The sequence below is a fragment of the Sphaeramia orbicularis genome, chromosome 22, assembly GCF_902148855.1.
Source record: "Sphaeramia orbicularis chromosome 22, fSphaOr1.1, whole genome shotgun sequence".
In the NCBI taxonomy this organism is placed as follows: Eukaryota; Metazoa; Chordata; class Actinopteri; order Kurtiformes; family Apogonidae; genus Sphaeramia; species Sphaeramia orbicularis.
In genome coordinates this window covers 18,080,312-18,094,627 of record NC_043978.1, presented here as the reverse complement: position 1 = coordinate 18,094,627, position 14,316 = coordinate 18,080,312, and the positions used below count along the sequence as shown (strand labels likewise).

At 34.6% G+C, this 14,316-nt stretch overlaps 1 protein-coding gene across 1 annotated transcript; it reads right to left on the bottom strand.

The window, feature by feature from the left end:
• Window positions 1-1,431: 1,431 nt before the first annotated feature.
• emx1 (empty spiracles homeobox 1) lies at window positions 1,432-13,664 on the bottom strand. Its single transcript, XM_030127065.1, has 3 exons — window positions 13,221-13,664; window positions 11,540-11,724; window positions 1,432-2,332 (listed from the first exon to the last, which is right to left on the bottom strand). The coding sequence occupies exons 1-3, from the start codon at window positions 13,567-13,569 to the stop codon at window positions 2,165-2,167; spliced, it is 702 nt and encodes a 233-aa protein (XP_029982925.1). The 5' UTR covers window positions 13,570-13,664; the 3' UTR covers window positions 1,432-2,164.
• Window positions 13,665-14,316: the final 652 nt, after the last annotated feature.

Genomic DNA, 14,316 nt, shown 5'->3' with positions numbered 1-14,316 from the left:
TGACGGACTATGAAGTACCATATGATGCCACTAGCTGAAATTACTTGAGCAAAATAAATCGATTTCATGTCAGTCCGACATTGACAAAGACGAAAATGAGGGGAATTTTATCCATAATTTTTATCAGTTTTAGTTTTTTAAGCACACAGTACAGTTTCAGTTAGTTATCATTTTTTTCTATTAATTATAGTTTTTATTAATTTCAGTTAACAAAAATGTTTTTTCAATTCTAGTTTTCATCATTTCGTTAGTTTTCGTTAACGATAATAACCTTGGTTCCTGGTGTAGCAGGAATAGTGTTTCTTGCATGAGGCCCCATGTATTGTTATAGATAATATAAATGGATGCAGCATAGGTTTTTTTCTAGATCACTCCCACAACTAAAATATCTACTGGTTAAAACTGTTTAATAACTTTTCAATCATTAATCCAGTCATTAGCCTTTAAAAAGTGGAGATTCTCAGGGTTACGACATGTTGTTTGGACATTCAGAGGATTGGTAGTGAACATAATTAAACCATCATGTGCTCTGGCATTTATTCTTAAAGGTAGTTTTACTTTAACTTGCTCAGGAAATGTTTAATATTTAAAAATGTATTTTAAGATGTAAAACATCTACGTCCAGCTTTCTCAAGTATAATTATAAGGATTGTGTCTGAATTCGGTGTAGAAAGAATCAGATTTTTACTGTTTTTTATGAATTGACTGGTAAATCCATCCATTCTTAAACATTGCAAAAAGTACAATATTATTTGGATTATTTAACTTTTTGTTAAACAGCTAGATTATTAGCAGATCTTGGTAAATTAATTAGTCAAGCCAGCCATCCTAAAAGGTCTTTGAGGGCTAATACTCTCCACAATGTCCTGAAAAAAATAAACAGAATAATACATTTTGGTTAATTTAACATAAATTGATGAAGTTTATGTGATACATCTTTGTCAGTCAAACATAATAAAACATATTGACTTATTGATAATCAATATATAAACCTTTTTTTTTTTGTGTGTGTGTGTAAATAAACTTGGCTTTTTTTCTATAACGTTGTATATTTGTAGTTGTTTTATTTATGTATAACCGACAAATATGAGCAAAAATCTCCTCTGCAGATTTCGGTAAGTAAATATAACACTAAAATCAGCCAATAAAATCCTTCAACTGGTACTATTCAATGTGCAGATTGAATCTACTCTTTTCTTCTCTGAATTAATTAAGTTTCTGTTAAAACTAAAAAAAAAAAAACAATAAATGGAAATGTCACGTGCAATAAAAAAAAAAAAATTCTCCTGAAATACACAAAACATTACATTTCCCTTCAGAGAAATAGTTTTGTTTTTATTTCTAAAACATCTGTTAGTAATTACACGTTCTGCTTGAAAATTCTGTTCTTATATATGTTTTTTTTTTTTTTTACTACACAACGGCGCTTCATGAAATCTGCGGACGTTAAACAAATGGAGGATCAGGCCTGGTGTCGTCCATCATGGCAGAAGAAGAAGAAGAGGCATGACATGCAGTAGATGTGAGCTTGGTTTCATGTTGTGGTCTCTTCAGGTTCTTATAAGTCCCAGAACCAGGAGCCACTTTTCTTCATTCATCAAGAAAAAAAAATCAACTAATGCAGCCGACAACAATCTGAGACATTCATTTCCTTTTTTTTTTTTTTTTTTTTGTTCTATGGCCAGTAAAGACAGTTTCCAGCTCTCTAGGTGGATTAAAAGTGTTGTTGTCGTTGTTGAATTGGAATTAACACGGCTCACGCAGATGGCGGACTGGAGCCATGAGGTGTTAATGACCTAAGCAGGTGGTAAAAAAACAGATTTAATGAAACCAAAAAAAGCCTCAAAAACAACATTTTAGACGCAGCCTGTGTACGACTAAAAAAAAAACAAAACAAAACACTACGAGAGAAGGATGTTTCTTTTCTTCGGTCGTCGCACACCAAAAGATAATTAAGCGATAGAGGGAACGATGTCTCCTCATCCTATCACAGATCGTTTTTTTTTTTTCCCAGTGTCACTGAATGTAGCACCTCCATGAAGAGATGAGTGGCGATCACATATTTAGTCCTTGTGTCTTCCTCTAATGTGTCTAATTATACTTAATAATATTACATAATAAATAGAGTTGGTCCTTTGTCAGAGGTGCATTGTGGGTTGTAGTTTCAGTCCTCTGAGGTGACGTCTATGTCCTCAGAGCTGGTCTGTTTGGTAGCCAGCCTCCATCTGTTAATGTGGTGATTGCCCTTTTTCTTCTGCTGGCTCTCCGGTCCTTCCTCCTCCAGCTTCTGTCGCTTGTATTTAGTCCGCCGGTTCTGGAACCACACCTTCACCTGCAAAGAGAACCCAGTGTTAGTTCAGTAGGTTTGCTCTGGTTCCAAAACTTTGTGCCATTTTGTGAACGAGCAAATATCAGCAGTTTCTGATTTGGGTGTTGACATGTTGGCTCTTTGGTGCACAAAGTGACCATATTTGGACACAAAGGTGGAGGTCACAGGTGCAGCAATGCTAAATGCTAGCTTACACCTTGTGCATGAGCAAATATCTCTCCAGGGTCTTAGAGGAACCGTTAGAACCTTAGAGAGTACGTAGCTAGTCAACAAAGGAACAATGGTAATACCCTTTGAGGATGGAAGTTTCTGATTTGGGTGTTGACATGTTGGCTCTTTGGTGCAGGAAGTGACCATATTTGGACACAAAGGCAGAGGTCACAGGTGCAGCAATGCTAAATGCTAGCATGCTGTCAGAAGTGTTTGCTCCTGGAGGATTCTGTTGTGTTCCTGTAAATTGGCTTAAAATTTGATTTGATTTGATTTATCTCCCCTTTATCTGAAGCACTTTGTAACATGTTGTTTTAAAAAGTGCTATATAAATAAAGCTTTACTTACTTACTTACTTACACCTTGTGCATGAGCAAATATCTCTCCAGGGTTTTAGAGGAACTGTTAGAACCTTAGACAGTGTGTAGCTAGTCAACACAGGAACCATGGTAACGCCCTTTGAAGATGGCAGTGTCTGATTTGGCCACTGACTTGTTGGCTCTTTGGTTCAGGAAGTGACCATATTTGGCACAAGGGTGGAGTTCACAGGTGCAACAATGCTAAATGCTAGCGTACATCTTGTGAATGGGCAAATATCTCTGCAAGGTTTTAGAGGAAGTCAGAACCTTAGACAATATGTAGCTAGTCAACACAGGAACCATGGTAACGCCCTTTGAAGATTGGGGTTTCTGATTTGCCTATTGACATGTTGGCTCTTTGGTGCAGAAAGTGACCATATTTGGACACAAGGGTAGGGGTCACAGATGCAGCAAAGCTAAATGCTGCCTTACATCTTGTGAATAAGCAAATATCTTTGCAGGGTTTTAGAGGAACCATTAGAACCTTAGACAGTATGTAGCTAGTTGACAGAGGAACTGTTTCGTCACCCTTTGAAGATCGCAGTTTCTGATATGCCTGTTGACATGTTGGCTCTTTGGTGCAGGAGGTGACCATATTTGGACCCAAAGGCGGAGGTCACAGGTGCAGCAATGCTAAATGCTAGCTTACTGAAACTGGTAAATCAATAAACTTTGTCAAGCGTTGAATATTCTCTTTAGTGGAACCTGCGATTACAGTCGAGCTGTATTTCAGGAAGGAGTGCAAGCTGTAAAAGTCTAAAAAGTCAGCAGGAATAAAAACTTCTATTTCAAGGTTCAGTTTATTGTCATCGCATGTATATACCTGAAACGAAATCAGTACTCAGGACCAGCAATGTACATTTTAAAAATTCCTATAAAAATTAGTTCTATTTGACCTGAGATCTGATTCATGAAGGTAAAATTTAAAGATGGATCATTATTAGAGCTTCCAAATACCACCTATGACTCCTGGGCGAAAAAATGGGCCTAGTATTTTTGGGAAGTTCAGAGTAGGTCAGTTGGACCTGGTGCTTTTCAGAGCATCCTCTAGTGGTCATCAGTGGTATTACGTATTAATATACTTTGGCATTTACTTTGGTTTGGAGTCGCTCAGGTCTAAGTTATGGCTCAAGCTCAACGCAATAAATACTTTTTTGTTTTTTGTTGCTACGCTCAAGTGAAACCATTCTACTTTTGTTTCATGTTATTTTTCCTTAAACTCAGTGGTTTTCCCAAGGCTTCCAAAGAAATTAGCTCACTTTGAGTCCCGCATTTGTCAATAAAATAACATATATGACGCCCTGGAATGACCTGGGTAAACTATACCTTTGCCTGTTGATAGCTAGGATAGGCTCCAGTACCCCTGCAACCCTCTGGAGGATTACACAGATTGGGAAATGGATGAATATATGTGGAAATTAAGATAGCATTAACTCTCAGAGACCTACAACAATCTAGTACAGGTAGCTGGTATGTACTCACTGCAAAAAGTGATTTCTAAGACAGTGGAAAAATACTTTATTTCTGGAACATTTGTCTTGTTTTTCATCTAAATAAGGAAAAAAGCTTGCCAAGAAAATTTTACAAAAAAATATTGTTATTTATAAAAAACAACTTTTTCTCAATAAGAGTTTCCATCTAATATCAAGGTGATTTTATTTCTTGTAGTAAGCACTGTTAGCTAAAGTTTTAGCATTTTTGTCTAGTTTTAAGGCATATTATGTTTTTTTGTAGTTGATAGTTTTTGTTGTTTTTTTTGTTTTTTTTGCTTATTTTAATAATTCTAGCCAATAATTTTTTTGCTCAATATAAGCCAATTTGACCAGATTTAGGAATATTAGGCTTGTTTCTAGCTGGTCATTTTTTTGCAGTTCTAGTTAATTTATTTTTTCTAAAGTATTTCTATTGCATTTCTTGGTATCAGGTGTGAAACATCATCCATTTCAGGTGAATTGTATTTAGGTTGTTGAATGTTACCTCATCAGCCGCAGAATGTCCAAATCTGACATACTGTACAGTTGAAATCTGACGAACTTCACTTTACCTGATGTTTCAAAACAGATTAAGGCTTCTAAAGTTATTGAAAATTATGGAAAAAAAAAAAAAAGTCATTTCAGCCACAAACGATGGTGACTGACAGTTTTTTTGGCCTAATATAATTATTGGCTGTTATTACAACCATATCTGTGCATTAAAAAGTAAAAGGTAGAGTAGACAAACATTAACATTATACAAGAAGCTGTAATCATTCAGCCTGGGAAATATCACTTATGTTTTGATTCTTTCAACATTGATTTTATTTGTAATTTAGCCGATCTTTGCTCAAGTTCTGCTGCTTAGCCTTGTTATGGTAGTGAAAAAATTCAACCCAGCAGATGATTAATAATCACCAAACATTGCATTTAATCAACAGTAATGGCACAATTGTTTTTCCACCTCTTTTTTTTTTGTCTCTCCAGCCTGTAGAATATTTTGGCTCTGGGTTATTTATGATCAAAATTATCCAAAAAATATGTGATTAAGGTACACCTACAATAAAATACAGTGGAATGGGGTTTGCTTTTACTTTACTTCAGAAAGATGAGATTCATGTCCTGGTTTAACATGTTGGTGGAAAAAAGTTCATTATCACCTTATCATCACCCAAACCTTCCACTAATGAACCAACAAGACTTCCTTCAGTCCAATCAGAGGACGTAAAATGTGTTAAATTACACTTTAATGTGTTTTTTCAACAAGAAAGTTCAATGACCTTAAGATAATCTCCACCCTAATACCTCTATATATATATGTGCAAATAGTATCAGTTTATCTTTTCTTTTTTTTTCTCTTGGCAGTAGATATTTCTTGTTTCCACTTTCCGTTTTCATGCTCTGACAGCTTCAGGTTTTCACTTCACACTTAAGAAAAGTTGCATCACAGTCAACTCCAAAAAAAAGCCTCAAATTGCCTCACACCAAACCATTATTCTGCTCATTGAACAAACAATGAAAGATACTCGACTACTAATCACAAAAAACTGTCAGCTTGTGTCACCAACTGAATGGAAAGTGCAGCTACAAACAGGAAAGTCTAACATAAATTGTCTTAATTCAGGACCAAAACCAACTTCATTGCATCTTGGTGTATGAATTTTATGAAAATATGGAGTTGCTATGAACTTAAAGACCCAATGCTACTTTTATGTCACTTTCCAAATGAATTTTCCTTGTATATAACTGTTCTTAAGTGATTTATCTCTATTTATGATAATATTATCCTCTGTATTTTGCATTTTTTTCAGTGAGAATCAGGTATTTTCTTGTATTTAACTGATCGTGTATGTTCATAGAAACTCAGAGTAAAGTTGAGGATTATTATATCAGAAACAGAGAAAACTGAAGAAAAAAAGTGACCTTTTTAGCAACAATATCAACAACTGAATGTAAAAACAAGTTTCTACATCCACTGTCATTGATCCAACTCCATGGGTTTTACTGGTCAATCAGTGCTGTAGAAGATGACGGTGTTTCCAAGATAAGTTTCACTTATTCCACTGGCGGATTTTTTTGTTGTTGCTTGAATTAAGTAAAAAAAAAAATATTGAATTAAGCAAAAAAAAACTTGAATTAAGCAAAAAAAATCTTGAGTTAAGCAAGAAAAAAAAACAAAAAACAAAACTTGATTTAAGAAAGAAAAAAAAAAACTGCCAATGGAACAAGTGAAAATGACCTTGGTAAGATTTCTTGAAATAATATTTTCAAGATCTATTGCAGTGTTTTTCAACCTTGGGGTCGGGACCCCACGTGGGGTCGCCTGGAATTCAAATGGGGTCGCCTGAAATTTCTAGTAATTGATAAAAAATTAAAACTTACTAATAAAAATTTACATTATATAGCCTAAATGTTGCCTAAAATTAACATTTATTTGCAACATAGTATAGCAAACTATTACAGGATCAAAAACAAATTAATTTTAGCAAAAAAAATGTCTCTCTTTTGAATATCTGGGGTTGCCTGACATTTCTAATAATTTATTTTAAAAAATTAAAACTAATAAAAATTTACACTATATAGACTAAATGTTGCCTAAAATTAACGTTTATTTGCAACATAGTATAGCAAACTCTTACACGATCAAAAACAAATTAATTTTATCAAAAAAAAAAAAAAAAAGTCTGTTTTGAATGTCTGGGGTCGCCTGAAATTTCTAATAATTCATTTAAAAAAATTTAAACTTACTAATAAAAATTTACATTATATAGCCTAAATGTTGACTAAAATTAACATTTATTTGCAACATAGTATCGCAAACTATTACATGATCAAAAACAAATTAATTTTAGCCAAAAAAATGTCTCAGTTTTGAACGTCTGGGGTCGCCTGAAATTTGTGATGTTAAAATGGGGTCACGAGCCAAAATAGGTTGGGAACCACTGATCTATTGTCTAAAAATCAGTTCTTATATCTCACTGAAAAGTTCCTCTTTAGGTGACTATGTCTTATTTTAAGTGTGATGAGATATTTTGACTAGAAATGAGAAAAATACACTTGGTAAGATTTTGATTTTTGCAGTGTTTAATCAAGATTTTGTAAAGAAATAAACAGATAAATTATTTATTTAAAGTAAATATTGGGAGGATATTGATCTGTTTGAAAATAACAGCTCAGTGAACAGCTGAGTCACTACATGTAGCCATCCTGTCAAAAAAAAAAAAGTGTTAAAAAGTACGTTTTTGACCTGCCTATTGCTGTTTGTGAATCTCAAAAACTCAAATATTAGCCTGAGCTGTTCACCTCAGCGCCTGCAGTTAAATTTATTAAGATGATTTTCTGTTCGTTCCATTCAATTTCACTTCCAATCATGCTGAAACTTTAGATGAGTCTCTTAGTCTCTGTGCTTTCATACACTTCTCTCTGCGGTGCATGTGGTCGCTTGTAATGAGTGTGAAAATGGAAACATGAGTAATTTATTCGCCGTTGTTTTATGTCGCTGATGTAACTCTGTTCGTGCATATATATGAGTGCATGTATCCAAGGTGTCAGTGCGTATTTACGATATAAAACACACCTGATGACGCATTTGAATGTCATCTAAACACGTGTTATTTGCATATGGAGTGTGATTCTTCAAAATATATTCGAGTTATAATTATTAATTAATGATTCAACGACTCTTTTGGATTTGTTTTAGTCATTTTTATTTGGGAAAAAAGGCAAATTTCTCTGATTCCACCCTTTTAAATATTAAACTTTATATTGATATTATCTGATTTCTGACATTAAACTGAGTATCTCTAGGGAAACTGACATTTGGTTATGTCATCTCTGGATTTGAGAACTATTTTTTCTACATTTTCTGGTAATTTATAGAGCAAATGATATATTGATTCATTAGTAATCATACTAATACGTCATGAAAAGGATTGTTTGTAGGAGAATAGCTTATTTTTTACACTAATTTCTCCACTTGGCATCATGAATACATTTAATTCTGGAAGGTTCACATCATTTTCATGCTTTTTCAGTCACTCATCATGTCCTACAGACATACAACTCCTATCATTAAGTTTTTCTTCTTCAGATCAACGATGCAAACATACATTGAGTTGTTCGTAAAGACTTAAGTTCATTAAAATCGAACACCACCATTCTAAGCATAGACATATATTACATCATCATGCCTAATGGCTGCATCTAATTTAAGTGGGAAACTTAAATAATTCTCAGTTAAAGGTCGAACAGATGCATTTCACAGAGTATCGAAAGCCACAAGGAAGCTTACAAGTGTTTTTTTGTTTTTGTGAAAGTCTAGAGAAGGCCACAAGGAGAAGCTATGTGGGGATTTTTAGATTATATTTTATTATATTTAACTGTAATGGCTCTTTTTGTTGAAGTTGTGATGGTTTATAGTGTAAATCCTGCCAGAAATGTATTCAGAGACATACTCGCAGAAAAAATTATTAGACCACCCCTTGTTTTCTTGGCATATGCTTATGTATATTGCCTATTGTCATCATATATGTTTGTGTATATTTAGATATGTATAAGTGCATATATAGATATTTTTATCTATTTACTATTGCGAACATGGGTATTTGTATGTATATTTTTATGAGTGGGTGAACATAAATACTGTATATGTGTACGTAAATATATACAGTCGTGGAAAAAATTATTAGACCACCCCTTGTTTTCTTCAATTTCTTGTTAATTTTAACGCCTGGTACAACTAAAGGTACATTTGTTTGGACAAATATAATGATAACAACAAAAATAGCTCATAAAAGTTTCATTTCAGAGCTGACATCTATCCATTTTCCATGTTTTTTTTTCATATAATAACCAAAATCACTTCAGTTCTTACATCAATATCTATGGCACTGTGCTGACAAAAACAGTGCTTTTAGGCATTCCATGTTTTCTTTTCTGTCTGTTTTAGTCACATGATCCACACAGGCGTTAGTACTTGATTGCATAACTATTGTTTTTGATGACTTTTGACGGTCTAATAATTTTTTCCGTGACTGTAGAATAAACTGCTAATGCATGATCTGCACAATTTTAGTAGTTTTAGCATGTGTTATATTACTTCCTTTACATATCGGATCATGGCTGTACCTATTTCTGCACATATTTTGTCGGCTTGAATCTTACAAAAGCTTATAAATAATGTAAAACTCGTCAGATCTTTTTAATTCCCGCAAATTACTGTCGTGTTGTAAATGATCAGATGCATTATATTACTGTCTCTGCTTCCTGTTGTGTTTTTTTCTCTCTCTCTCTCTCTCTCTCTCTCTCTCTCTCTCTCTCTTTTTTTTTTTCCAAATGTGCGAGTTAATTAATATTCAGTGGTTGTGTTAATTTGCATAATGAAACAGAGGCTTAATTGCGGCCCTGGTATTGACACAGAACTTGTTGCTGTCAGAGACATTGACCCTTATCGCTGACTCAGGACATGACTGCTTTTATTGCCTATTAGGCCTAATTGACTGTCAGATAGTGTGGACTCATTAAACTGCAGCATCAATAATATTTACACACTTTGGAAGGAAAACTGCTTTTTTTTTTAATCCTACAGCCTGCATTCATTAAGGAGCATGTTTTGTTTTGATTGGCACAGATTTATACGTCTGTTAGTTTTCAATGGACTATAGGATTCAGTGGCTAAAATGTGAATAAATGATAATCTGTTAATAATTCATTCAATATATGTCTGTGGCACATATAGGCTTTTAGGCACTAAATTGTGATTTTTGTCCAATTTTATGGTGGAAATGTCTGTATTTACACCAAAACAAAACAAAACAAAAAAAACATTGAATGTATAATGGGATTTATTATCCAGGAAATAGCATTTTTCATTTAATATCCTTTAAACATTTAATCCTCTGTCTAATTTTGTGTCATTTGTAACTTAAATATGCATCTTTTCACATTAATTATACTTTAATATAATTTTAAATCTCCACACAAGATTTCTTATCATGCACTTAAACTTTTTGCACTTTAAAAACATGCCGTATGTGATTTACACAGATTTTTAGGATAATTTAGGCTAAATTAAAACTATTGGATCCACAAACTCTGTGACTGATAATTAGAATTATCAATTATAATCAATAATCGATCATAAATTTTGATAATTTGCCGTAAATGTTTTAGTTCAGATCCACCTCTTTTCCTTCTTTCATATTTTATGTATTTATTTGCACATATTGTAAATAATGAAATAGACAAATCCCCTGAATCCTCTTGAAATTTATATCTAGGTATCAGTTTGTAATTTTATTATTATGCTAGTACAGATAAAACTGTAGTATGTTTTTAGAATAATTGTTGTAGTAGTAGTAGTAGTAGTAGTAATATTATTATTATTAATAATAATAATAATAATAATGAATGGCAATAAATGCTGTAAATTATACATAATCAAAACGTGACAAAAACATAATTTAATCCTAATTATTATCATTTAGGATCAACAACACACGGGAAGTTTGATTAAACCGATTGTTAGTAATATTCAACAAAATCTCAAATGATCTTTGGATAATAATGTGTAATACAGAGTGTTTTTTGTTTAAATAATTATAACTCCCTACTTTAATTGTTGAACAATAATTTGCTTTAAAATGACTTTTTTTTTTTTTTTTTTTTTTTACTGTTGTCCAGTAAAATTACTGTTGTCTGGTTTATTTTTGGTTTATGTATAAGAGTCTAGAGTTGAATTATTCCAGATAAATAGCCTGCTTAGGCCAACATTGGCTAAATAAAAAATAGCATAATTTCTCCATGTTTTTTTTTTTTGTTTTGGTTTTTTTTTTTTTTTTTTTGCACCCATTATTTATGGTCCTATTGCGCTGGAGAAATAGAATAAAACTTACTTATTTCGATCATTTTCTAATATGAATACGTGGGGATGTTGTTCAAATATTGCACGTTGTGTTGGAGTTATCGCGACATTTGAAGATGTGGAGGTGAAACTACATAATCTCGTTCTTATTATTGACTGTGAAGGTGTATTTAGTGTTTATTATTTAATCTGGACCTGTACTGGTCATTTCTGGTTTAATCTGTACATGTCCTAGGTGTGAATGAAGGTGCCTGAGCCAGAACCTGGACCTCCTGGACCTCCTCCACCTCCCCCCGGGTCTCCTCACCTGTGTTTCGGACAGACTCAGGCTGTTCGCCAGCTGTTTCCGCTCCGCTCCCACCACATAGTGGTTCTTCTCGAAGGCCCGTTCCAGACGCAGCAGCTGGGACGGGGAGAAGGCGGTTCGGATCCGTTTGGGTTTGCGCGCGAACGGACCGTGGAGCAGCAGACTGTCCTGAGACACGTCATTCCCTGAGGACACGGACCACGGACACGACACAGGTCAGGATATGATATGATATGATATGATATGATATGATATGATATGATATGATATGATATGATGTGATGTGACAGCTGAATCACACCTGAAGGAGCAGCTCGTGCCGTGAAAACAGTGTGAAAAGTGTTAATAGGCCTGTTCTGCAAAGTGTCAAAGTCAACGAGATGATTCCACGAAAAAACACAGAAAAACCTCCTTTCTCAATTATAATAACACCTATATAATAATAGTAATAATAATAATAATAATAATAATAATAATAATAATAATAATAATTTATTATTATTATTATTATTATTATTATTATTATTATTATTATTATTATTATACAGCAACAAAACCTGACAAAAACATAATTTAATCCTAATCACCATCATTTAGCAATAATGATATAAAAATATAATATAATAATATATAACGTGTTATTTTACTAAACACAGCCAACTAAAATAATAGGCTATAAAGTAATAATTTGAAATCATCTTTAATAGGGATACACCATATGTCCATAATAATGTCTAATACACAGTGTTTGTTTTTTTTATTATTTATTTCACTACATGTCATGTGTTAAAATAGCGCTTTGTGGGTTTTTTTTTATTTTTTTTTTAAAATCCCGTAACAACATTATTTGTTATTTTCATGCTATTAAACACGTTAATAATATAAATAATTAACAATATTTTGTCAAATTATTAAACAAAGGGTTAATTTTATGGCTAAATCAGTTTATTTATAACTCGGCTTTATTTTTAGGAATTATTTTTTATTTAATAGTTCGTATATTTGGAGCTTAATATCATAATAACATTCACAGAAATATCCGTAAAATAACTGGTTTATTTTTACTGTTATAATCATGATATAAAATGTACTGGTGTTGAGGGTAAATCAGTGTTTCCTGTATCTGTGTTTTTTTAAACGCATTCCCAGACTCAGTTGTGTGTCTGTAAATCTCTGCAGGTTTTGTTAAATCCTCTAATCTTTACCTGCGCTGGATTTTCTCCCGATTTGTTCGAAATTTCAATCCCAGATTTAATCGGTTTGTTTCTGTCGCTGTTGTGCAGTGAAACGTGTTTTTTTTTTTTTTTTTTTTCCTGGGGCGATTTTTCCTGCGTGGAAAAAAAAGCAAAAAGAAATCCACGGCGGTGCTTATCTTTTCCCGCTGTGTCTTTGAGAAGGAGCAGCTCCAGGGCGAATGGGAGCGGAAACACGGCCTCACAGATTTACTATCTGAAGGTCTCAGTGTGGGAGTACTTTTATTGTTGACAGTCGTGGTGCGTTCAAGTGTCACTTCTGATACTGTTTAACATCTAAATATATCCTTATTTAACCAAAATAAGCTTCATATTTAGATTTATTCTGCGTTTTTGCGCTTTACATAATCTGGTATTTTTAGTTAATTACTTACGCGCAAACTTTCCAAATGTGCGCACGGAGTTGAAATATTAAATCTCGGTCTTACCCTGAAATCTGTGCCCGAAAAACCTGTTCCGTAAGACCCAGGGGTAAAAGTTGAGCGGGTCCCGGTGCTGTGTCCCGAAGAAGTGCGGATGCTGTAGGTGGGAGCCCCCGAGCTGGTGCGGGGCCACGGTGAGGGAGGGGTGGTTCACCGTCTCCGGGAACACCAGGTCCGGGCTCTGGTACAGGGGCCGTGCTGGGGGGCCCTGGTACCCGTTCATTAAGGCATCCGTCGTCGGGTTGGAGTAACTTAACGCCGTCGGACGGATGGGGTCCTCCACGGTCAGGGGGTTCTCTTTGGCCACCAGAGACTCTATGGTGAAGCAGCGCTTTCCTGCGGACGAAAACATCATCTCTAGACTGGAACGGAACCGGTTCTTATTCAAGTTGTGCTCTTATTCTCCCTCCTTCCTTTTAAACATCCATGGTGTCCGCAGAAACCGAGGTGATGCTAAAGATGCTGCTTGAAAACTCAACAGCGCTCATCCATGGAGTCTGTGCGCACTCGGCGGGTTTTTGTGCACAAGTGCGCACCAAAGCTCAGAGCCTCCAAGCTTCCATGTAGTCACTGCGGGTTTGACGCCGCGCGAGGAGAGAGCTGATTGGACCAGAGCACCTGCCAATAGGTCTTCCTCAAGTACCTACTTCATAGATCACAGCAAACCGGGACGCGGAGGTGGAGAGGCGCGCGCTGTGAAAACATGCCTTCTCCAATTAATGGCTCATTGTGCGCAGTGGAGTCAGCCTTAATGTGGCGGGTTTTCTGCGGGGGAAAACAAGCCTCTGGTGGCGCGAGGAGCTGGTTTAGACTCTGCAGGATTATGGAGAACATGAGGACATTGTCTGGAAAATGAAACTCGATCAAATCAAAGAAAATTAGGTCCATTTTCCTTCTGATGAGGTGAAAATAACATTTACAGGAACATATGCGTCAAATATGAGCCTTGAATGTGCAGAAGAGTTAAATAATCCTTATTACGATACAATATAAACGCAACCTCAGCCACATTTCACACACATTACAATATTTTCCACGTAATTAAAAAGAAATAATAGAAATGATGTAATGTCTCTTCCTTAAATTACACTATTATCGCCTT

What these genes read in the sequence shown, in the direction of transcription:
- emx1 (XM_030127065.1), bottom strand. Translation starts at nt 13,569, where the DNA reads ATGATGTTTTCGTCCGCAGGAAAGCGCTGCTTCACCATAGAGTCTCTG. An exon ending in TTTCGGGCACAGATTTCAGG is followed by an intron (nt 11,725 to 13,220) that starts GTAAGACCGAGA and finishes CCGTGTCCTCAG; the next exon opens with GGAATGACGTGTCTCAGGAC. An exon ending in TGAGTCTGTCCGAAACACAG is followed by an intron (nt 2,333 to 11,539) that starts GTGAGGAGACCC and finishes TTCTCTTTGCAG; the next exon opens with GTGAAGGTGTGGTTCCAGAA.